Below are 23,646 nucleotides of genomic sequence, written 5' to 3' on the forward strand. Positions count from 1 at the left end.
TGTTCTGTTTCCACTGTTTGTTTCTCTGATCAAACATTAAGGAGTCATTTATTATTTAAGATGCTGCTCAGTTACGCTAACATGTGGAGACTTCACAAAGCTCATGAGCCACTTTTGTACTTTTAGTCGTTTTAGTTGTTTCAATATAATGGTCTAAAATAATCTGTAGTATCTGAGTAAGAAATCTGAGCTCCATAGTGTCTCAGCCCTGATATGTTACCCATCATGTTCTTACATATAGCAGTTGTTGCGTAAGGCTATGAGGGCTAATTATGTAAGAGTGTTTTTTTAACCATCCCCTGACACACATGAGCACAGGGGCCCACTTACCCTTTGCTGAATTGTGTCTTAAAGTTACTGTTCCTGCAGAGGTAATTCATCAAAATCTTATTATTTGTCTTACCTGTACTCCACCCTAATCCACTCCCTGTCTCCACCCCCCCACAACCCTTGGCCCACTGTTTTTCTTGCTCAGGCTTGTTAAGATCTGTTCCCAGATTCCTTTCACTTGATCCCAGCAGGCATTTGGGAACATGCTGTGCCCCTGATTAAATTCTCTTAATGGTCACACTCTGCCATTTCTACGATTATCTTGTCTGAGATCACATTGCAAGACATGCAGCAGAACATTCTTATTTACATGTTTGCTCAGACATACCAATAACACTAGTATTGTTTGTAGGCAGTGTGCCCACGTGTGTGTCTGTGTGTGTGTGTGCATCACGTTGCCCTTGCAGTTTAAGGTGCATTAAACAACCTCTGGCACAGGACCATTTGTTGCACCCTACACTGTCAGTTATTAAATAAAGGCAAAAAACGAATCATCCAAATATCTATAGAAAACTTTCAATATGAGTCTTTCTACATGTATTTTTCATTTTTCTAACACGTCTTGCAACCATTTGGAAACATATCTGTCCTCAAACAGAAACCTTATTAAACTATAATGGTCTGCGTGAAAATGCTGTAAGTCTAAAATCAGCTTGCTACACATCTGTGCCCGCCTATTGGAAAAAGATAGCTATGATTGTCCTACATTCAGATCACTCAATCTTCCAATAAAAAAGTTGAAATAGTTAAGCTTTTTAAACTCAGCAGGATTTTGCCTTTGAAGTGCAGAGCAGAGGCCAGTAGAGGACACCATTTGTCCCTTGTTCATCTCCTCTCCTCTCCTCTGACCCCTCCACTTGGATCCAGGCAGCACAAAGATGCAGCTGTGTTTTCTTTTTTGGAGGATAAAGCAAAATATATTTGCCTCTTAAAGAAACACAATCTCTGTAAGTTTTGAGAACAGATATCGTTTTTACTCAAGGAGCTGGTAACTGCTGAAGAATCACTTGTGTTATGTATAATTAAGATTCATAAAGGTCACACAAATTGCAAACTCCAGAATCTGTGTATTATGATTGATTATGATTGCTTACAGTGTGACATTATCACAACCTTGAACTGGGATGTCACAGTGGCCTGTAAGATGCTCACCACGTAACATACATGACAACTAGGCATCCCTGGTTTTGAATCGTCTGTCTGTCTGTCTGTCTGCCTGTCTGTCTGTCTCCACATTTCCTGTTTAACTCTCTACTGAACAGAAATAAAGACAAAATGCCCCAAAAACAATCTTAAAAGTGGTTTTGAATTGTATATATATGCAAAGTAATGCAGATCATATATAGTTTTAATTTAATGTAGTTGTGTAATGTGTAATGTAGTTTTTTAGTTTAATTTAAATGAGGATTTAAGTTGTTTCGTTCTCCACAAAACAACCTCACTGTGTTTCAACAAAACATGTTTACCTTTTCTTTCTGTGTTAAAGGGCATTGCATGTAAAGTGAAAGAATGACTAACAATACAAGTAGGTGTTTGTCCCCTATGATATCACCCTTTTCAGGAACCAGTGTTGATTTAGAAACCCTCCCTTTGACAGACATGTGAACTCCTACAATAAACTGTCCATTGCTGCAAGGATCAGTCATGGAGGATAAAAACAGGAAAACCACAAGCATCCTGCCAGTTCAGCACTTCTGCTCCGTCTGCTCCTGTAGGGTGTCTGCAGGCTGAGCACTGCCCAGCAACAAAAAAAAAAGTCCCAGCAAACTTGCAGGTGCTAGCTATCCCATGACTGCTAGTAACCCCTCTGAAAGCACCCCTGCAGGGATTTTACCTCCTATTACAACCCCCTCTCTTCTCTCGATCCCCCCCCTTCATAGCTGGCACAGAAAATCAGTCACCACAGGGCCCCTTGGCCGGACACAAAAACAGCCTTTTTGTAAGCTTGTTATTGCAAATTGGGAGCACACAAGTTGAGAACTTTCATGCCCTATGCCTCCTACAATTATTCAAGAGGAGCTTATATGCACGCAAGCACAAGCTCATACATAAACCCACTGGCCACTTCATGACAAAAAGAGATGGATATTCAGTCTTTCAGCGGCAATGTGAGAATGTTGAGGCGTGTGAAGGCAGATTTTATTCAATTGCAGGCTGTTTATCGTAGCAATGGCACCTCATAGGCCAAGACATTAAGAACAAATGGGCATTTGGCCCTTTGCTGCTTGCTGTGAAAATAGATATGTTAAGCGGTGATGAAGCCTTCAAACAGTAAGACACAGACTTCCTGGCTCTAACTTAGGTCACACTTGTAATGAGGGGTTATTGCAGTTCAACCAGCGGCATTGTTTTTTTGTTATATGCTAATTTACAAGATGAAGCTTTGTCTGACTCACTTCCCTTTCAAGAAAGGGAAGGTCTGGATGAAAGAGACGCCAGATGAGGCAATGAAATGGAAAAATACACCAAAACAGACAGGACAGTGTGCTTGAGAGTGTGAGCTAAAGGCAACATTTACAAATGTCAGTCTTAGGAGGACAGGGATAACATTTATTCAGCAGATTTGGCCAAGGGAGTAAGGTATTAACACAAATCATAAAAATGGAGCTGCGGCTCAATGGTGGAAAGTAACCATGCCCATTTACTTAAGTACTGACCTCAACCAAAATTTCAAGGTACTTGTACTTGTACTCTATGTTAAGTTATCTCACTCCACTACATATCAGAGGGATATATATATATCCCTCTGATATGTAGTGGAGGGATATATATATATATATATATATATATATATATATATATATGTATAGAACTACCCAGCAGGATAAAGAGCAGATAAAATTAGCTCCACCTTGACTAAATACAATATTTGGTATTGCTTACATGTTAATACATCAGCAATAATGGTTGAATGATACACTAATATAAAACTGATTCTAGCCATTCTGCATTAAAAAAAAGTTTTAATCTGGATACCTTATGTGCATTTTGTTGCTAAAACATCGGTAATTAGTAACATTTTGGCTACAGGACTTTTATTTATACTGAAGTGCTTTTGTAGTGTGAATAATCTTAATATTGGGGTTAGCGTTATAGTAACAGTACAAATGTACTATGTACTATGTAAGACACTTTTTATGCTCTCCCTCCCAGTGACTGGTTCCAGGAGCAGTTTGAGATCTTGAAGACCAAGATTAGCGAAACCACTCAGCCCAAACAATATATCAGTGTTGATGAATAACAAATAAGGACGTGGACGTGAAATCTGACCTACACGCTGCAAAGAGTCAGGCTGGGGACAGTCAAAACTGATCCTGTAGCAGCTCTGTTGCTAGATATCAAAATTTTGATAACACATTGGCCAACACTTCAGGTCCAAAGGAGCTTCCAAATAGCTCAGGTCTATTGGTAATGATGCTATCAGTGTTGAACTATGTTCCTTAGTGCACCATATCTATTAACACCATTATTGTTGAGGCATTAACTCTATCCCTTTAAGAAGCTCATCTCTTCACACCACTATTTGTAAAATATTTGATTACGGACCCATCTGCCCCTCTTTATTCACATCCTCTTTCTTTGTAAATGAATAAACAGATACTGCACACAGTGGTAGATGGTGACTTTTATTTGGATTCACCTCATCAGTGCGCTGCATTATCACACAACCCTGGAGCGTATAAAGCAATCAGCGGCGTCTCCATCATAATCAGCATCATTTTAATGCAATCACATCGGTGCTGGTCATTACAGGGGTCAGAAACACCGCAAGGTCACCACGTGTACATGTTGACTGAAGTCTGGTGTTCTGCGTCACGCTCCTAAAACCCTGCGGGCTTATAAAGACACACTCACATCAGCATTCAAACACACTCGATTTGTTTTCTCCTCTGAGACCGAAAACAGGTAGGCTAAGTTTAATTTTCATTGCTATCATTCCTGAAACGCCTACAAATATTCTTTGTTGCTCTCTTAACCAGGGGACACAGAAACTTAATGACAAACAAGAACCTAAAGTATTTATCCAGGAGTGTTGCTCTTCTCTGAAGTTAATATTTACTTCATAATACAGCCTACAGAGACGGAAATGAAGTTATTTTAATTATTAAATTGTAAAGAACGGACTAAGCATAAAGGGAGCTGTCCAGCCACTGTGGTGCTGACAAACGGGGGCGAAATTCTTATAGACTATATATATATATGTATATACTTGATCGGTGCGCCATGAAGGCGTCTTTTTGCGCGGCTGTGAGCGCAAATAAACCCGCCTCTGTCCTTCCTCCTCAGAGTCACAGCCAAGATGAGACTGTACCTTGCAGTTGCCGTGCTGATGCTGGCTTTTGTCGCATACACAGGTGGGTCTTGTGTTAATTAAAAGCCCCCAGCTATGTTTTCTCCCCTCCCTCCACGTTGTGTAACTTTCTCCGTCTCCGTCCGCTTGCAGAGGCTCAGGAGGAAACCGTCGAGCAGAGGTTGACCAGGTTTGGGGGCGAGGTCACCGAGATGAGCAAGACCCTGGCTGATAAGGCCAAGGCCGCATTTGAGCAGATCCAGACCAGCGAGATTGTTTCTAAGACGAGGTAGGACCTCTAGGCTACATTCACTCAGATATTCCCATGCGCATGATGGCACTGTGTAAGACACTTTTTATGCTCTCCCTCCCAGTGACTGGTTCCAGCAGCAGTTTGAGATCTTGAAGACCAAGATTAGCGAAACCACTCAGTAGACGACCCCACATGACCTCTCTGCGAAGAGATGATTTTTTTTTTCCTTTCATGATGACGATGTAATTTGTGAAAAAAAAACAATGTGAAGGATATACATTAAAGACATCAAAAAAATAAAAATGCTTTTTATATAAATCCTGTGTTAGCATCACTATTTATGTAAAGAAAGTATGAACTCACTGAAGTTAAAGTGGAAATGATGTTTAATATGAATAAATGGCCAGATCTGGTCCATGACATTATGGCCTCCATATGTCAGATAAAAAGTGCAATAAATCCCCTCCAAACTGTTTTTAAATCTAATACTGAGCTGAAACTCTAAATAACAAAAACAATTGTTTGGGTGACATTATTTTCAAATTAACTTACTTAAAGAAGTGTCAATCCTACTACATGAAAGTGGGATGAGCTCAGACCAGTTATTCATATTTAGAGATTTACAGGCAGAAAATTAAATTTCAATGAAGGACGAAGTTTCTCGCTTCTTCTTTCAGTACACACCCATTTTCTTCAGTTAATAAATCAACATCCATGAGACACATATCAAGCAACATGCCAGAGCTTAGACAATAACCAAAATGAAAAAATCTTATCTATGCCCCCCGTTATATAACTGGAATATTAACAATTCAAAAGAGGTCTCTGCTCCAACATGACCACAGTTTCATTTGAATAGGTGTCTTCGAGCAATCAGAGAATAATCAGCATTATCTTAAACGTAGATGCATCTGTGTTTCATGGCATTAAAAAACGTAATCATGACGTGTAGATGATCAAGTCCCACGTTGATGAGAATCTTTCCTGCAAGATACTGACTTCACGGTCTTGTAGAAAACTAATGAATGCTGCAAATGGATGTGGATGTGCATGTTCGCTGTAGCTAAAGTTCTGTTTGTAACATTTAGAAACACACACACACACACACACAAACAAACATCATTTATTAGCCTGATTACAATGTGATCGTACTTTGACCAAATGATTAGTAATATCAAATGAATGGGCACTAAAGCTGACCATTTGATCAAATAATAGCCAGCAGCATCTAACAGATAATACTTTATTTGCATTATTAGCTGGTACCAAAGGGCAAGTGCCAACATGATGGCATTTCACAACTCCTGAGCGAAAGTCACTGTTTATGCTGGGTTAATAATTCACCTGTTGTCCCAGTTCATTGAAATCTGTTCCTATGAAGAGAACACAGTGACAGGGGCACAGCAGCTGGTGCACAGAGGTCACAGGCTGCACTGATTATCATCAATATGGCACCGGCCAAATTAACTTTAAACCACTTTCCCTTCATTTAGTTTTAGACGTCAAGTAAACTGCTACCTCCTGGTTACTCATAGAGCTCATCCGTTTTGACAAAGGGAATACACTGTACACGCTAAGAAAAGTTTGTGCTTCAACTGTTGGATTCGGAGGAAAATCTACTTCTCAGTGTGGGCAGACTTAAAGCAACTTGACCCTAAAATCAAAGATGTGAAATTTTGTCTTAACATCTCACAGCTATAACCCATCACAAAACTATTCAATGAAAACCAAGAAAGGGCACCGTCATTCTCAAGACTTATACAGTACATGCAAACATACTGTATACTCTGTTATAATAAAGTTATTTTCAAAGGAAAGTGTAAACCCTAAATATTTCAATTTAAATATGTCTTTAAATAAATGTTACATTTTAAATGGTATTCAGTAATTGTATATATTGTGTTAGAAATATAACTTTTCTGGTGCATAATGAGAGTCTGCAGTCATGTCTAGGATACACACACACACACACACACACACACACACACACACACACACAGATCTTTAACTCTGTAGCGCAGTACAGATGTTTTATACCGAATGCACAATTCTAAAACAAGCAAAACTCTTGATCCCATCTGTTTGGACAGCTGTGAGATCAGGTCTGTAAGTGCGACGTAGTCATGAACTCTAATCTCAACATCAGCATTGAGTTCTTTCCTCTCACATGCTCACAGAACACAGAGCTGAAGAACTGACAAGATTGAATTGATTTTGTGGTGGACTCTGCCCACAGAAATGCTTCGCTTGGCTGAAAATGTTTATCTATGTCTCCCACTCACTAAAACCCATATCTCTCCTGCTGGAACAGAGACTTTGACTGGCCTGTATACATATCAGCAGCCATCAAATGGGTTGAGATATGTGATCCAAAGGGCATTTGGACAGTTACTGAACTCAGCTAATGTTGATCTTGACAAGATATCAAGAGTTCAGTGTCTGTGAATCTAAAAAATATTGTGTATTAATTCAGGGTAAAGACAAAACTAATCACATAACTATCTGTGATGGATAAACCCTGCGGAAAAAAAGCTCTCACGTGACTCAAATGAAGCTCAATTTTCACATCGAGCCCGGAGAATTTCTGCTATTAAGATGCATGTGTTTGAAATCTTAGAAGAGTTTAAAGAAAACCTTATCTCTCTGAACGCTTGTCGCTCAGATCATTTCTGTGCATGCTCATGTCTATGCATTAATGTTTTCTTACTTGGGAGAATATCCAAACAATCTTAAAGACAGTAACAGAAAAATGATAATGATGCAATGACGCCAAAAGAAAAGCAACATGATGAACACTCATCCAATTTGGGCCAATGTACACGCTGCTGAGGTCACGTAATACAAATAAAATGGCTCGATAACACTTGTTTCATTCAACTTCTGTTGACCAGAGCAAGAGGAAAAGGTAAAAAAAATCCCCTTTGTCATTCATTATCATATGTTTGTTGTGATGGTAACGAACCTGTGGTAAAATTTTATTTGGAAGTCAGTGATTTTATTAGATGATAATGATGGTTTTATTGTTGAAAAGGGAGTTGAGATGAAAAAAAACCCAACATTCTGTAAATGAATGCGCTCTAAATATGGTAGATCGTTGTTGTGACATCTAGCTTGAAGATTTTTGCATTATGAAAATAACATTATGATAATATCACGCTGATAGTCGTGTTTCTCTCCTTTGCGGTCATGGCAGATGCACATGAAAGAGCTCGTTTTCAGTCTCATATTACTAACACAAGGTATGGCTTTGAAAAAAAAAAAAACATTCTACAGTCTCAGTTTCTTTATTTTCCCGGTGTGTCTGTGCTTTTCTTGGCTGACAAATGTCCCCCTCTGCAGCATGTGGTCCACTTCTGGCCCAGACAGTGGCCCCAACACAACCCGACGCTCCTGGAATACTGCAGAGGCTGGCGGAGAAAGCCAGGTATTTCCACAAGCACTCTGCTCATCATCTGCCAGAAGGTCATTAATGCAAGCCAGTTAGTGTTCTCTGTAACTGATAGGCAGGTATCAGAATAACTGCAGTATTTTGTTTGTTTCCACACTAATGTGTTTGTGTGCATATGGTATTTGCACCTTGGTACTCATTGTGTACTTTTGCATCTCATAGAACAGCCAAAGCTAAAGTCCAGGATTTCGGGGGAGCAGTACTTGGCTTACTACGAAGACCACATCCAACCAGTGACTGGCAGCTACGTTGAATGGGCCTCTAATGTCAAAAGCTCTCTGTGGGAGCAAATCCAGACAACCATTGATAGCTACATGCCGGTGGAAGTCCCTCAAAGCTAAAGGAAAGAAATGAAAATAAATTTACATTCTCACCAACATGACACATCTTTCTTGCCACCTACTGCTGAACTGATTGTGTCTTAAGGTTTTTCCAGGCTTTGCTGGTTATGACAAATACAGAGAGAATCAAAATAATTTATAATAAAGCTCCAGGTTCACATATAACAGCTCCACTTGTTATACATTCTATACATAAGGTGACTCATTTACAAAATTTACAAACATAGTTTCTTAACTTTTGCTATAGGTAACATTCCCTGCGAAAGATATTGAACGAGTAGCATTCAGCACCGCCACTGAACAAATAAATCTTAGTATTTTTAGAGGCCAGATCATCACTATGGCTGCTGTGCTCATTAAGTCTTACTGTTTGCAAAAATCTAGAAAAAAGGAGAGAAAGAATGAAGTAAAAAAGAAAAACCTCCAAATCATCATTACAAAAATGATAATTTATCGCCTTGAATGCCTGTCTCAGGCTATCAGGGTGAAAGGTGAAGGCGGAAATCCCAGCATGCATTGCTCTGTGTTCAGCACAATGTGTGTCTGGACAGGTCGTGGGTGACTGACCTGTTGGCAGTTTGACTCAGACGAGGCATTTTAAAGTGACTCTCTTCTGCTATCAAAGAAATGCTGTTTAGTAAGAGTTCATCTATCTGACAGTATCTTTTACTGCAGCAGGTAACTACACATCTGCTGCTTTAGGACATTTTTGCCATATGAAACATAACGATTACCACATGCATGCACTATGGCACACCACTTGTGCGGTATCAGGAGGGCTCTGAGTGCATCGCCATAATAGTACAGATAAACTTACATTTGAAGAACAATTGCATAACCACTAAGTCTTATTTCCACATGTATTTAAATATCATGTACACTGGACTTTGTGTAGGTGGACGTGTGTGTGTGTGTGTGTGTGTGTGTGTGAGAGCGTGCGTGTGCATGCACGTGTGTGTATGCACACTGGATGACGTTTGTTTGCAGTCCTCCCCTATATCATCCTGTCCAGATGTGAGCTCCCAGTTACAGACAACTCGCCTTCAGAGAAGACTGTCACTTCTTGGAGCTGTACATCTAACTCAGCAGCAGGTAATCTCTCTTCTTAATGCAGCAGCCTCCACTGCTTCTTTCCTCAACAGAATTCATTAACACATTTCTATTGCAGAAAACATTTAGGTATTTGATTTTTGCATCCTGTGGTTTTGTGAACTTGTTAATCATCTTTTACTGCTAAAATGTCAAATGTGCATTGAAGAATATTGACCCACCTAATGGAGAGATTGATTTTAAGTTCTCTTTTTTTTTCAGATATGAATGCAAAATACGCCCTGGCACTGATCCTCGCTCTGCAGGGTAAGGCAACATACAAATGCAATCCGAGCAAGTGCAGTGTGTGGATTTTATTTTTAACTAAAGCTGAACTTCTATGTGACTATGGGAGAATTAGAAAACAGCTGGCTTTAAGTGCCTGTCCTTTTCATTTTTCAGACTATCTGCATTCCTTGTTGTAAAATGATAAAAGCTTAACAGGTTTTATTGCATTCACATTTGCTCTAATAATTTAATGGACAATGCTGCATGGCCTGCTGTTACTCTGCTTTATCTGTGGTTGACATGCAAGACAAAGACTTATTACAGACATCTGATTCTGGACACATTTAGCATGAATGAGAAGTTAAGCATTTTTGCAAATTCACGCACAAATCCTTAAACAGTTTATAATTCTTCCAATGCAAGAATTGGAATAGAGAGCCCTGTCAAATTAAAAGACTTATTCTCATCAGGTTATTATAGCACTGGTACTAACATAAGGATCCCGCCACTCTGATTTTATTCCAGTCTCCATGAGCCTGTGTGAGATTCCCACACCATCGCAGGAACTTGTTGACAAGTATGATCAAATGAAAGCTACATTCTACAAGAGGCTGCTGACTGCATATGGCAAGCTGCAGGCCGCCGCTGCTCCTTTGGTGGAGAAGGTCGGTGACAGCACGCAAGGACAGACTGCCAAGGATTTCATCGAGGATCTGCAGACCAAGCCTGAGTTCCAAGCTGTTGTCAAGGTTGCAACGTGAGTGAAGACCCCTTATGTGTTTTGACTGTCAAAAAACTGCTAATGTGAAGATGTTATGTATCCATTTCAACTGCACATTTGCTGTGAAATAATACTAATATACATTCATATATCATAATTGCTATTGCAAATATAACATACACAGAAAAGCAGAACGCCTAAGCAGGCTCTTACTTAGATGAACAATCTTTTTTACCATGAAGATGTCTTTAACTGATCTGTCTTCCCTGATTTGTACAGTGGTGTGGGCCAGGAGGCAGGTCCCCTGATGGACAAGGCTCGTACAAGCGCCCTGGGTGCATATGAGCAGTACATGCGTCCCTACATCGGCGATTTCTTGAGCAGCTCCATCGACCACATCAAGGTCTACCTGGATAAATTCATGCCTACTGAGTAATAAAGACCAACTGTAGCGAACCACCTGTGCACAGCCTGTAATAGATGATAGCTCATAGAAACCACACCAGTTTAGGCTGAGAAGAGCAATGCACAATGCAAATACAATCCCTTGACTCTTTTCAAATCAACATCCTTGCCAGATAAAGTGGAGTTAAAAGCAGGGAAAACATGTCAACACCACCTATGCACCTGTGCATGAACAGTATTTTGTACACTAACCAAAGTGCGATTGTGTATGTATATGTGTGAGTGTGTTCATTAAAGTGAACTGGAAACTATTTGAGATGTGCCTCTTCATTAAGAGATGGAAGGTTTACCTCCACTGTTAACATCACAAGGTTTAATTTTGTGGCATAATTTATCTGAGCATATTATTTGAGTAGTGTTCTTTTAGGTTCTTGTAAAATTAGTAACCCGGTTAAATGACAGGTAAAAGTACTTCATTCAAAAGCTTGTTAAGCATAATTTCAGAACTACCTGAATTTCTGGATCATAATTAGCGATGTGTTCGTGTTTAGTCACGTTAAGGTTGCAGCTGGTAAATGCTGCTGTGTAGCTTTATCAATAATGATACATCAAGATTTATTAGTTGACTTTTAGTTTGTATGAATAATCTCAATCTGAAAATTAACCAAAGCTGTAAAATAAACATAGTGAAGCAACAAAAAACAAATTGCACAATATTTGCCTCCAAATGTAGTGGAGTAGAAGCATAAAGTAGCATGAAATGGAAATGCTTAGGTACATAAACCTCAAATTTGTACTTAAGCACAGTTACTTCACACCGCCACTGCTAAAAAGAATCCCCACTGTTGCCTCATACATGAGGATATATTCAATTAAACATTGTGGAACTGTTTGGTTTATAAGATCAGCTGCCACTTTACCACTTTGATGAAAGAGGAACTGTAATTTAAAATGAATGAACATCTGGGACACAGACACTATTGATAAGACATCAAGTTGTTTCATGTTTTCAACATCTATATTTTGCAATCCATACTCTGAAAAGAGCTCTTCGACCCAGTTTGGGGGCCAAGGAAATCAAACTTTGCTCCCAGAATGGTGAAAAATTATAGCAAGCTGTACTGTACACTCCTATACTAAAATCATTGCTCCTTCTCAGTGATCAAAATAAAGGTGATGAAGACAACTTCTCAGTATTGTTTTTGCAATCTTAATGAGTCATGACTCACTGAAGCATTTCCTTTATTCAGTGTTCATAGATGTTCTCATTGGGCCCAAGCCAGAGGTACTATAGAATGGTAGCATGCTGTGGGAGAGCAGCAGCATTAAACATACAAACATCTCTACTGTGTAACTGCACTGTTCAAGAAATGACACTCAGACAACAGAGAGCACCACTGATATACTACTGTGTCTGTCATACAGCTCTGTGTTGCGTGTAGCAGAGCCGAGTCATCGCAGCACTGAATTAGCTGGATTTAAGCAGAAGCGCGAGCTTCTCTGACAGTTTGGATCTCACTGCTGCCAACAGCTGTCTTGAGCTCTTGGGTCGCAAGCAACATGACATGTGGGGCTGGATCACATGATTGGCTGGGATGTTGTTTAATTCGTGCTCACTCAACATTTAGTTGTTTCTGGGAAAATGAGTTCTAAAAGCCAAACGCATGAGAGTAAAACTGAGTCCATTTGCAATTATACAGTATGAAGAAAACAGGTAGCTGGGAAGCTAATACACTTCTTGTTCAGGAGTTTAATGATTAATGATTAATTAAAAATTATGTAGTAAATCTAAAGCTCCAATGAACCATTCTAAAAGCCTGTTCTGTAGGGTTTTTTTCCCCTGTGATTTTCACTTTAGCTCAAAAACAAACACGTGATTGTTGTTCACAAAATTGTGCACACTTGATCTACCCTGGTAAGCAAAAAAGCAATTATTAACCAGAGCCGCAATATTTACTGTCATCAATCAAGCCAAAACCTCAAGGATAAAAACACAAAACAATCAAAAACACACAAAAAAAATTAATTAAAAAATAAAGCAATCCAATTTATCACTTCAGACAGGATATCAAACATAACATATTATTGTTATTTAGAAAGAAATAAAACTCACATGAGTGCAAAATCAAACAGTCTGCATTTTGTACCCCAGTTGTACTACAAATCAAATCAAATCACACAAAGGAGAAAAAAATAAATAAATTTCACAGAACATCCTGTGCTAAAACAGTTGTTTCTCCAATTCAGGATTCAGGACCCACTGATGAGAAGAAGCTGTTGAAGGGTCTTTTGCTTGGAAAAGTGGGAGAAGTTCTGTTTCTCTTAAAAAAAAAAGACATAACCCCTCCACCCCACCCACCGATAAATGTCCATAAAGAGGAGCTGGAAGGTGTCTTCTAGCTGTGGCCCAACAAAATCTAATCTCGCTGGCCTAAATATTTCATAATCTGAATCAGCCAACCTGATCGGCACATTCACAGGACTTAGGACTATAGTGATGTGACATGAACGCATCACCACCATTATGCAAGTAACAAGTGCCTCCATATGGAGGCTGTGAAGGGGGCAAGGTGTAAGAGCGTGCTGCACTGATGAACTACTGACCTAATCATTTGAAAAGAATTGATTGTGGGGTATTCAAAGTCAGGGCCACACCCATGAAGTTAGCCGGAAATGTATCAGCATTATGCCCCCTTCAGTGCCTTACAAAATCAAACCAAGACTATATTCTGAAGTGGATTTTGATGACATTTAAAGCCCCTTCTGATGATTTTTTTTAACACCCCCTGTTTACATAGAGAATGCTATAATGTCTGTTTTATCAAGAAACAACGTCACACTCCCACAAACACACATCGGGCAACAGCAGAGGTTTATCTACAACAGAGTGCACTTTGGCTCTAGGAGCGACAAGTCAACACATTTACTCTGCTATATAAACGGGATAGGCCAGTGGTGCTTCTTACTCTGTTCTCTTCATCAGTCATTTCTGGAGAGGAATACAGTGAGTACTAATTCTTTTACTTCCATTTCTGAATGGGATCAGAGTTAGAGATGATTGAATGTTGTGCTAGATAAGAGGAAGTTTGAAAGGAAATGAATATTTTGAGACACAGGCTGTATGTTCAACAGAATTGCAAGTGAGGAAAACTTTTGTTGTCATGCTAAAAGAATTTAAAAAAAAAAGTCAGAGCAGTCTTTTCATAAGTAAACAGTTAAGAGCACCACAAATCTGTGAGCTGCACACGAATGGAGAAATGTATGACAATGTCTCACCCTAGTGGATAAAGTGAGGCAAACTTCTCTCGTCTCTTTCCTCTCTCTGCTCACAGGTCCAAGTGACACCATGAATCACACGCTGATCATTACCGCGCTGGTTGCACTCCTTGCTCTCAGTAAGTGCATTCTGAGACCATGACATTGAATTCAGAATAGGATGAATTGGAGATGGAAAAATCCACTTTGTTTTCCTCTTAAAATTCGGCACCCTTTGACCCCTCTGACCCGTTTTGCGCAGATGCTGAAAGCTTCCGTGTGGTAAGGCAGGTTGAGGAGGAACAGGGGACCCTGACCAAGCTCACAGGTGGCTTCAAATCCTACTACGACAGTGCTGTTAACACTGCCAGTGGATACCTGGAAAGCATCAAGGGACTGAAGCTGGAGGAGAAGGCAAAGTAAGAGATTTTAAGTGCAAATTTTTATATTTTTAAAATAATGTGGATCTATATTTGAACTTTCTATGTGTTGCCCCACAGGAATATTTACAGTGATACCACCACAGTTGTGAGCACCTATGCTGGCATTCTGCAAGACCAGATTTACCACCTCTTTTACTCGCAGTAACCAAAAACTGATCCAATTGATCTCAGCTACCAGTTGAGACAGCACCAGAACATTCAAGCTCCACAACAACGGCTGGAACAACTTGGTCCAAAATTGGTCTGAACTTGGTCTTATCGCAACTCAAAACTTCCAACAGCATCTTCAAAAATGATGGACATTACATTGTTGTGGTGCCTTCCTGGGCCACTGCTCTGGCATGGCCACCCAACAGGTGCCCCATTCCTTTGAGAAAACAACCAAAAGCTTTCACAGGAACTGGACAGAACAACTTGGTGTGCACAAGCAAAGAAGCCCACAGCATCTCATCCTGTACCACCAAATTTCTCCATGGGTCTCAGAATTAGCAAAACAATGAACCATTAATAATAATGAAAATAATGTAATCATCTAACGCCACCTACTGGTGTTTTTCCCGCCCTCATAGTTGACTCTAACAGTCATCCCACCTCTTGAATAAATTCAAATATGTCACATCTTGAGATGAAATTTTTATACAAAAAAATAAAAAAAACAAAAAAACTGATGTCTATGGTTGATGACTGAGAATTTAGTTTACTGTTTGATATAGTAAATCCTGCACATTTCTCTCGTCTCTTTGTGAAAGGCCTGTGTTTCCTTTTATCTCACGGAGGTAAAGGCTGGCGTGTTTATGTCTGCATGAATCTGCGATGAGGCACCAGACTTCTATCAGCTGAGGCAGCATGAGAACAGAGGCCTCTGTTGCAATTAATAATGGATGAAAAGAAACAACATGTAAAATGCGCAGAGAAACTGATGGAGATGAATAAACAACAGAGTCTGTGAAGTTTGTTTTGTGGATTCTGACAACCAGTGATGCAAGGATGTTGTGATTTTTAATAAATGCTTCAATCCACAACATGTGGCCTCCTCTGGAGCTACAACCAATGCAAAGTACAGAGATGAATTTGCTTTCAAGTATCATCTTGTTTAGTTGTTACAGACAGACTCAGGATACATAGGATGCAATATTATAATGGTGCTGTTTCTGTTATTATACTACTACAATAATTATGCAAATAATTTAGATATAGTGCCACATGCAGATTGATGTGTTTACAGCCCTGCTGGTGTTTTCTCTCAACTTACAGCTGTGATCAGATCTGGCTCTGACACCAGCATGATTTAATCTGTGAGCATCTGCAACTACTATAAATTCTCTACATTACACAGTAAGAGAAGAGATGTGCTCTGGTGATCAAAACTTATTGTGTCTCTGACTCTTTTTTTCTTTTTTCTTGCAAATGTGGTTTGATTAAGTTGATCGCAGCTTAAACTTGGGAGCACGCTGGCATGTCCACCTAGCAGGTTTCCACATTTTAAAGCTGCCACACCCAAAAAGGGATGTTGCAATTGCTAATTGTTAAAGGCAGGGTATGCAACTTATTTTTGAGTGACATAAAAAAAAAAGAAGAAGAAAAAAAAATCCTGTATCTGTGGCTATCATAGGATTGTCATAAACCAGTCCAATCACTTCATCTGGCCCGAATGAAATGATTGGACGTCCGACCTGCCTGTCTGCTTACGGACTTGCCTGCCTAAGCTCGCACTGCACCATTAGAGTGCCATGAGAAAGTGCAAACAAAACTTGAGTTACAGCAAGCAACAGACTGTCGTAAGTTCCCAGCATGAAGCAAATACCCACTGAGAGGAAGAACTAGTTTGCGCACTGTGACAGACTGTTGATAAGTGAGCTAACCCGTTAGCACAAAGCAAACCCTCCGAGCTAAGTGAGCAGTAACTGTGAGCTCAAGGTACTGTTACACTCGTGATGGCTATTTTGCTTGTGATTATATGATTGTGGCATTCTACAGAGTTATTCAATTGATAGCCTGAAAAGATGAGAGTGTCAGTGGTTGTGTACAAAGCAAAAGAAAGAGCCAGCAGCAGAGCTATTGCATTGGTGGCAGCTGGTATTCTCATCATTATTGTGGACTCTTCCTTCAGCAGCACACATTTATGAAAGCCTGAAGGGAGGGGCGTGATAGTTTCTCCAATGTCGCAGACTCTACCTTTAAAAAGGTTGAATGTCTGCCATCAGTCCCTGTAGATATTTCTCCTGGGGCCGATAATATGGATAATAGACTACTTTCATTTGCTGCTGTGTGACTCCTCCCATTTGTCAAATATTAAATAGATGTTTCTTACATGCATATTTCTACTTCAGTGAAAAGAATCCAAAACAATTCCAATTTTAAAGAGCAAAGCTAACGTCAGTGCAGAGAGCAACAGATCGACAAGTCTGTCTTAAAGAAAAACTGGGAAAGAATTAACTTTAAACACATTCAAGAGAAGAATGGGCTATCCCACCAGTATTGTTCTTGTTTATATGACAGATTATTATTATAAGCAGTGTGTGACTGGATCAATATGATTTTTGATGAGTCAGGCTTGATAAAGATCTGTTCTGGCCACTACTTATTAGTGGTAGTATAGAAATGAATATTCATGTTTTATATCTTTTGCAGTCTCAGTTTTCATTAATATTATGAATATTAAGGACTGCTTAAATGTAGCTGTACTGTTATCAGCTTTGTCTTCATTTTATTTATATTGTATATTATATGTTGTAATTTTGTATCATTTATTGATATTATTGACAGTTTTATTGATTTGTATTGAATCAGAATTATTATTTGTTTTATCTATTTCCTTTATCTTTTGGGGGTCTTGCAATAATGATTGTATTAATGTCATATTTGGACATCTTTTAATGTTTGGACCACAGGAAGATTTAAAAAGAAAGGCTATGGCAGAAGCTAATTGGAATCAAATAAAATAAAAAGATAATAAACAAACCAACTGTGCTCTTTGTATCAAAACCACACAAATGAAGAAGGAAATACTATACAAAGCATTAATAATTCCTAGTTATTTGGGGTCAATTGACATTTTAGTCAAAGGTGTCCACAAAACATACAATTATGTAAGAATTTAACCAGAGAACCACAATTTCTATTATAAAATACAAAAAATATATTCAATCATCTTGTTAGATACTCGAAGGGGAGTAGAATATTATTAGCAAATATTGTGGGTTCGCCATAGTTTTGCAATGTGTGATTATAGAGACAAGCTCTTTAAAATTGCATCCTGGTAAAATATTAACTTCATAAAGAGCAGCGGACATAATATCTCTACTCACATCTCTTTAATTATTACTTACTGTAGTGCAACAAATGATTTCTTCATCCGTCTGTGACACTGTTCATTTTAGAGCGCACTTAGCACAGACTAACCAGAAAAAAAATGTTTTAATATAGCCCACTGAGCCAAAGGAATCAGTGCACAGGAAATATTTGCTAGTCTATGAAAAAAAAAACATGAACTTCACCAAAAACTGTTACTGGAATCTATGTCTGAACTATGTCTTTCAGGTCACTGCAAACAAGGTGTGTCACTAATTGAACATATTGATATGAACAGATGTGAAATTTCTCTGATAAGGGTATTACAAAGGTTGCAGCTGAACAGGAAATGATGCTGGATAGTTATAAAGCAATCTTTTCCTCCCATAGTCCCCTAAAAAGCTTGCAGGTATAAAGGCGCCAGACTAAACCAAGCAGCCATGGTACACTATTGAAGCTACAGAAGAACGCTACAGAAACAGCAGAGATACAGCATGACTCTCCTCCTGCTCTTGGTTGTTTTTGGGCTCACAGGTTGACATTTACCATGTTGTGTCTAAAATCAAATTAAGTTGATATTGGAAAAGCCATTTAGCTTCTGTTTGGTCTTGCTGGTGTGTTACAGGAGCGTATCCGCTGGAGGAGCAGAAGACGTGCCAGCCTCACTCCAGACCCTGGCAGGTCTACCTGCACGGTAAAGGAGCGTCCTGCAGTGGAGCTCTCATCAACAAATGGTGGATAGTAACCTCCTTTGAATGCTCACCCATGTAGGTAATTGTGACTGTTTGAGTCAAATAAAAACGTACTGCTTGTTCCAATATGTTGAAATTGTTTTATGACTGTCGCTCTTGAGGAACAAAACATTTAATGCAAAAAGTTGCATTTGTTTTGGTTAAGCAGTATTTCCATCCTAATAGAAGCTAAAAATCAAATGTACATCCAATTTCCCCCCAAATATCAGCAGTATAATCTAATTTCTGGCCTTGTAAAAGCTGGCTGAGGTGCTTGATATATTCTGCGTTGCTAGAATTCAACCATGTATTATTCAAATATAGGATTTTTATTTAATCTTCGATTCAGTTGCTGCAGCCTTTTCAGCATGACCTTGAGTCTTCAGCTCCTCCGCTATCTAGCTCAATATTTCCTGAGGAAATCAAAAAGCAGAAAGTTTTCTGTAAGGCTGTTATTGTGTTTGCTTTTTTTTGTTTGCTCACAAAACTCATCCATGAATAGGTAAGACATCTGCTGTTTTTTATTTATTTTGTATCAGAGGGCATGCTGCTCTAAAACAGACACATCACTATAATCTCTCTTGAGTCAGATGAGTCAATCAGCGAGGCATGTAGAGATGTGTCTTAGTATTCAGCCTTTTGTTAATGTTGTTTTGACGTTGTTGGTAGAACCACTGAAAATTGCACTTGTGTTCCTCCTTAATTAAAATGCATGCATAAACTTGCTCTTCATGTCTGATTAAGACTTACTTTTCCTTAGTCATAGGTCTGCTTCTGCCAGAGCCCTGAGTGGCGTGCCTGAGCTTAATAAATTCGAGTTCCTCTTCCCCTGTCCTTGCAGACCCTACAGCACCATTGCGTCCCTTGGGGAACATGACGTAACTGTGGAGGAGGGCACCGAACAGCACATTTATGTTGCTGACGTTATCTATCACAGTCCCTACCGCTCACCCCTCCACAGCCTCGCGATGGTCCGTCTGGTCAAACCTGCCCGCTTCACCCAGTACGTCCAGCCTGTCCCTCTGCCCAGTCGCTGCCCACAGCCTGGGGAGACTTGCAATGTCAGCGGCTGGGGATCCACCATCCCAAATCAATGTAAGTGGATTTAAAGGTGCTTCTGTGGCTTTCACACCTCATTAACTTGTCACCACAGTAGAATTCAGTATGAGCGCAGCAAAGCCACTGTTCCCTAATCCAGTCCACAAGAATTCCCTGTCCCACAAGATTTTGAGCCCAACTTTCTCATGAATATCTGATCTAGCTAGGGGTTTTGTTGTCATTATTTTACTTTAAGTGATTTTTCATCAAAATGCCTTGTGTGTATCTTTGAGGCCTGATAAACACGTTGAATGCATTTTTAAAAACTTTTCTGGAATGTTTTTGAAACCTGCTATTGACTGAACCTCCACCAGCTGCTGATTTGCAGTAAAATCTACAGGTAAGAGAAGTGTGTATCATGTCACCACTGTGCTCATAGTTCGAGGTTACCAGCAGACAACTACCAGCTAGAGCAAGATACTGTTGTTTTTGTTTTGTTAGTTTTTTTGTGTGTCAGTGAGAGATTCCTCTGAATACAATCGAGATACGAATTTCACCATGGACACTTTCATGTGGACAGTTTCTTCACAAGGAAATATAGATGTAGAAAATTGTCAACAGTGAATTCTATGCACTCACTTTCAAAAACTGTATGAGTTTCAAAAAACTGTACCAAAGTTCTGTGCAATCCTTCAAATAGTTATTTAATTATCTCAGTTCGGACCAAAGTGGTGACTCTGTCAACCATAGAGAGCCAGAAGTAAGAAAACCGCATTCAAAATGCCGCTCACAGTTGTAACTACGCTAACAAAGCCTTTCACGACTGTAAAAAAAAAAGAAAAATGATCTCATATTGCAGTTTATTGAATATTTATGTTTTAACAGCTTTTAATGAACACCATCTCCCATGAACCCTCGACATTCATGGGCATCATCAATGCTCGACTGAAGAGGTGAAGCCATTAGCAAGGAGTCACGGCTAGACATGGCTAAAAGCATCAGGACTGATGGCATACATCACAACTAGAAAGTTGAAAAACAATATTGGTAGAAAGCATTGAGTGAGTTTTATGGACATGGATAAAACCAAGGGGAGCTCTAGCTGGATTCATTATTTAACTTCTTTCTTTCAATTTCTTATAGCACCTGCGATAGTGACACTAGTGGTTTGGAGGCTTCCTAGATGTGACCCCATGACTTTGGTTCTGTAGAGAACCATGCTGCTAACTGCTAGCATGGCTAATAACAATAATCTGGGGACAAATGCTATATCTTGTAAATGTTGCTCTATAGCACCACTGGTGGTTAAACAGACTACACAACATACCTTAAATGGACTTCTAACTCAGTCTAATACCTCTAACTCTCACATGTAGCACAAAATACTGCCACGAACAAGCAGGATTAGTAAAATTGGAAGAGTCACTTACCAGTGTGTCAGATTATGAGCAAAGCTTCAGTTTCACATTTTTCAGTTTCACAGCACAAACAAGAACCTCCTCATTTCAAGTGTTAAACAACTTATTGGATGTTTATTCCAGAAACAATCCAAAAACCTCAATCCTGTTTGACTGAAATACACAAATGCAGTGTTACAGATGTGACTTGGCTTGCTTTGTTGAAATGCTTGCTGTTGCTTTTGGCAGCAGTCATTGGACATTTAAGCCTCATGAAGGGTTGGAAATACAAAATGTACCAGTATAACATTACATTGTAACATTATAACATTTCTAATGTGACTCAGGGGAATGTTGGTTTCTGATCAGCTGGTGGGTCTGCACTTGCTAAAATGCTCATCAATATTCTGGTCATTGCATCTCTAACAAGGCATGAACATTCTGTTTTAATAACGGCTAAAAATGGCTTTCTTTAATCAGAGGAGTTTCTAATTGGCTGTCAAAATGCCCAGTCAGTGATCAGGACTAATTAAGAGAGGTAGACCTTGAAAATAGTACTTACTCAAGGTTTATACTTTATGCTTCAGCGCAAGAAGTGATAAGCATAAAAATGGGAAGTAATCCATATGCCTGCTGAGGGGAAGGAAGAAAGCTTTTGTCAGAGAGAAAGTGTTAGGATGATGATTGATGGTAAAGCATATATCACAACATCGTCTAAAATGTACGCTGTCTTGCAGAATCAGATGGGATATTTATGACTGAATCCGAATAATAACACACACAGTCTTCCTCTTCGAAACAGATGAGCATCCTCAACATCTGAAGTGTATAACCGTGCCTGTTGTGGATGACCGGACTTGCGTGAACACATTCCCTGAGTTCCTGTTCTGGACCGCAGGCATGGTCTGCGCTGGTCAAGCAAACACGGATAACTGCATGGTGAGCTTGGTCACATATCATCTGTCTCTCTCTCCCCTCACCCTTCCCCCTCGCCTCCACTCTATCACAGCATTTTCATTTCATTTCTACTCACTTATTAGCATACATTTCCCATAAACAACCACAACAGTCTCCTATTCTCTCCCCAGAATCAGGGTGGCAGTGTGATGGTGTGTGATGGCCAGCTGCAGGGTGTGCAGTGGTTCACACATGGTTGCAGCAACCCAGCTGACCCGAGCGTCTACACCAAGCTGTGCATTTACAATGACTGGATCACCGGCGTGATGGACCACTACACACCCCCTCTGCCTACTGAAACCACTCCAAGGATGATGACATGAGGCAGCAGAGAGGCATTTATTCACAGATTCAATGTAAACACCATTATAAGCATTGCTCTTGACCACTTTACTGTGACGGCTCCGTGTTATGCAAACTATGCTCAGTCCCAAGGTTTAGGGGCCAGTGAGCCAATTAAGCAAGACAGCTCACTTTTGCTTTAATGAACGTGGTACTCTAGATAATTTTAACTGATTTGCATTATGCAGTAGTCTCAAATGAAAATCTTATACTCAGCAAAAAAGTTATAGTTATAAAGTAAGTTAGTTATAAACAAACCAATAGATAAATGAATACATAAATAAATAATCGTTATGGGTTCTGACACTTGTAGGTTGTCTTTCATCCTACAGCCTGCTAATAGTTGTTGCTAATTAGCTCAGATTTTTCCCCCCCAGTAGATCAACATGCCCACACATCCTGCTGTGTATGCATTTGTTTTGTTCCACATGTTGAACACTAAAAGCACAGAATATGGCAAAAAGAACAGTGAATGTTACATGATGTACTTTCATCAGGTGGCTTGAAATGTGAGTCCCGGTGATTCATAATGTTGCTCCAATTACTCCTGTTTGCTAACAGGTCTGCCATATTAATTTTCTAAGGTAGTGATGCTGCCTGTCAGTGTTGTGTTCACAGCTCGTTTCTCTGCCACTAATTGGCCAAAAAGATAAATAATGCAGGTTTAACCTTTTGAAACTTAATAATTTGTCATTTGTGTGTGGAAAGATAGATAATAATATCAGGCACGACAAACTGACCTGTGTTTTGTAAGGGTTGCTAGCGGGCATTCTGCAAATAACAGAAATGTTATTTAGTAATGAAACACGTAATTTGTGTTTATTTCAGTTTATTATTAAATTTACAACAGCAAAATCAAATTAAGTCAAATAGAATGAGCTTGTTAATGAGGTGTGGCAATTTTGCAACATGAAAATGCTCCCACACAACAAAGGGTGGGCAAAATGAATGTGAAGTACCACTAGATGGGGGTAAAGCCTAATAATAAAGAAAGACGTCGTGGCAAAGAAACTGGAAAGCTGGAGAGAGAGAAGGAGACAGAGACAGAGAGAGAGAAAGAGAGAGAGAGAGACAGAGAGATGGGTG

The 23,646-nt window shown here is 39.5% G+C and overlaps 4 protein-coding genes across 4 annotated transcripts; all 4 read left to right on the forward strand.

Moving 5' to 3' along the window:
- Window positions 1-4,127: 4,127 nt before the first annotated feature.
- apoc1 (apolipoprotein C-I) lies at window positions 4,128-5,146 on the forward strand. The gene is made up of 4 exons (XM_070835853.1): window positions 4,128-4,236; window positions 4,618-4,685; window positions 4,775-4,910; window positions 4,996-5,146. The coding sequence occupies exons 2-4, from the start codon at window positions 4,631-4,633 to the stop codon at window positions 5,054-5,056; spliced, it is 252 nt and encodes an 83-aa protein (XP_070691954.1). The 5' UTR covers window positions 4,128-4,236; window positions 4,618-4,630; the 3' UTR covers window positions 5,057-5,146.
- A 4,510-nt stretch (window positions 5,147-9,656) lies between these two features.
- apoa2 (apolipoprotein A-II) lies at window positions 9,657-11,417 on the forward strand. The gene is made up of 4 exons (XM_070835114.1): window positions 9,657-9,755; window positions 9,975-10,019; window positions 10,506-10,737; window positions 10,981-11,417. The coding sequence occupies exons 2-4, from the start codon at window positions 9,977-9,979 to the stop codon at window positions 11,135-11,137; spliced, it is 432 nt and encodes a 143-aa protein (XP_070691215.1). The 5' UTR covers window positions 9,657-9,755; window positions 9,975-9,976; the 3' UTR covers window positions 11,138-11,417.
- A 2,992-nt stretch (window positions 11,418-14,409) lies between these two features.
- Window positions 14,410-14,956, forward strand: apoc2 (apolipoprotein C-II). The gene is made up of 3 exons (XM_070835739.1): window positions 14,410-14,501; window positions 14,624-14,780; window positions 14,862-14,956. Exons 1-3 carry the CDS (start codon window positions 14,453-14,455, stop codon window positions 14,947-14,949), a joined length of 294 nt encoding a protein of 97 aa, XP_070691840.1. The 5' UTR covers window positions 14,410-14,452; the 3' UTR covers window positions 14,950-14,956.
- Window positions 14,957-18,543: 3,587 nt separating this feature from the next.
- LOC139205038 (trypsinogen-like protein 3) lies at window positions 18,544-22,701 on the forward strand. Its single transcript, XM_070835113.1, has 5 exons — window positions 18,544-18,629; window positions 18,721-18,862; window positions 19,668-19,921; window positions 22,064-22,200; window positions 22,350-22,701. The coding sequence occupies exons 1-5, from the start codon at window positions 18,590-18,592 to the stop codon at window positions 22,539-22,541; spliced, it is 765 nt and encodes a 254-aa protein (XP_070691214.1). The 5' UTR covers window positions 18,544-18,589; the 3' UTR covers window positions 22,542-22,701.
- The last annotated feature ends 945 nt before the right edge of the window (window positions 22,702-23,646 follow it).

Source organism: Pempheris klunzingeri, chromosome 8, assembly GCF_042242105.1.
Source record: "Pempheris klunzingeri isolate RE-2024b chromosome 8, fPemKlu1.hap1, whole genome shotgun sequence".
NCBI classification, from domain to species: domain Eukaryota; kingdom Metazoa; phylum Chordata; class Actinopteri; order Acropomatiformes; family Pempheridae; genus Pempheris; species Pempheris klunzingeri.

Coding starts and splice junctions, on each gene's coding strand:
- apoc1 (XM_070835853.1), top strand. CDS start 4,631: ATGAGACTGTACCTTGCAGTTGCCGTGCTGATGCTGGCTTTTGTCGCA. Junction 4,686..4,774: donor GGCTTTTGTCGCATACACAG/GTGGGTCTTGTG, acceptor GTCCGCTTGCAG/AGGCTCAGGAGGAAACCGTC. Junction 4,911..4,995: donor GAGATTGTTTCTAAGACGAG/GTAGGACCTCTA, acceptor TCTCCCTCCCAG/TGACTGGTTCCAGCAGCAGT.
- apoa2 (XM_070835114.1), top strand. CDS start 9,977: ATGAATGCAAAATACGCCCTGGCACTGATCCTCGCTCTGCAGG. Junction 10,020..10,505: donor ACTGATCCTCGCTCTGCAGG/GTAAGGCAACAT, acceptor ATTTTATTCCAG/TCTCCATGAGCCTGTGTGAG. Junction 10,738..10,980: donor GCTGTTGTCAAGGTTGCAAC/GTGAGTGAAGAC, acceptor TGATTTGTACAG/TGGTGTGGGCCAGGAGGCAG.
- apoc2 (XM_070835739.1), top strand. CDS start 14,453: ATGAATCACACGCTGATCATTACCGCGCTGGTTGCACTCCTTGCTCTC. Junction 14,502..14,623: donor GGTTGCACTCCTTGCTCTCA/GTAAGTGCATTC, acceptor CGTTTTGCGCAG/ATGCTGAAAGCTTCCGTGTG. Junction 14,781..14,861: donor AAGCTGGAGGAGAAGGCAAA/GTAAGAGATTTT, acceptor GTTGCCCCACAG/GAATATTTACAGTGATACCA.
- LOC139205038 (XM_070835113.1), top strand. CDS start 18,590: ATGACTCTCCTCCTGCTCTTGGTTGTTTTTGGGCTCACAG. Junction 18,863..19,667: donor TCCTTTGAATGCTCACCCAT/GTAGGTAATTGT, acceptor CTGTCCTTGCAG/ACCCTACAGCACCATTGCGT. Junction 19,922..22,063: donor ATCCACCATCCCAAATCAAT/GTAAGTGGATTT, acceptor TCTTCGAAACAG/ATGAGCATCCTCAACATCTG.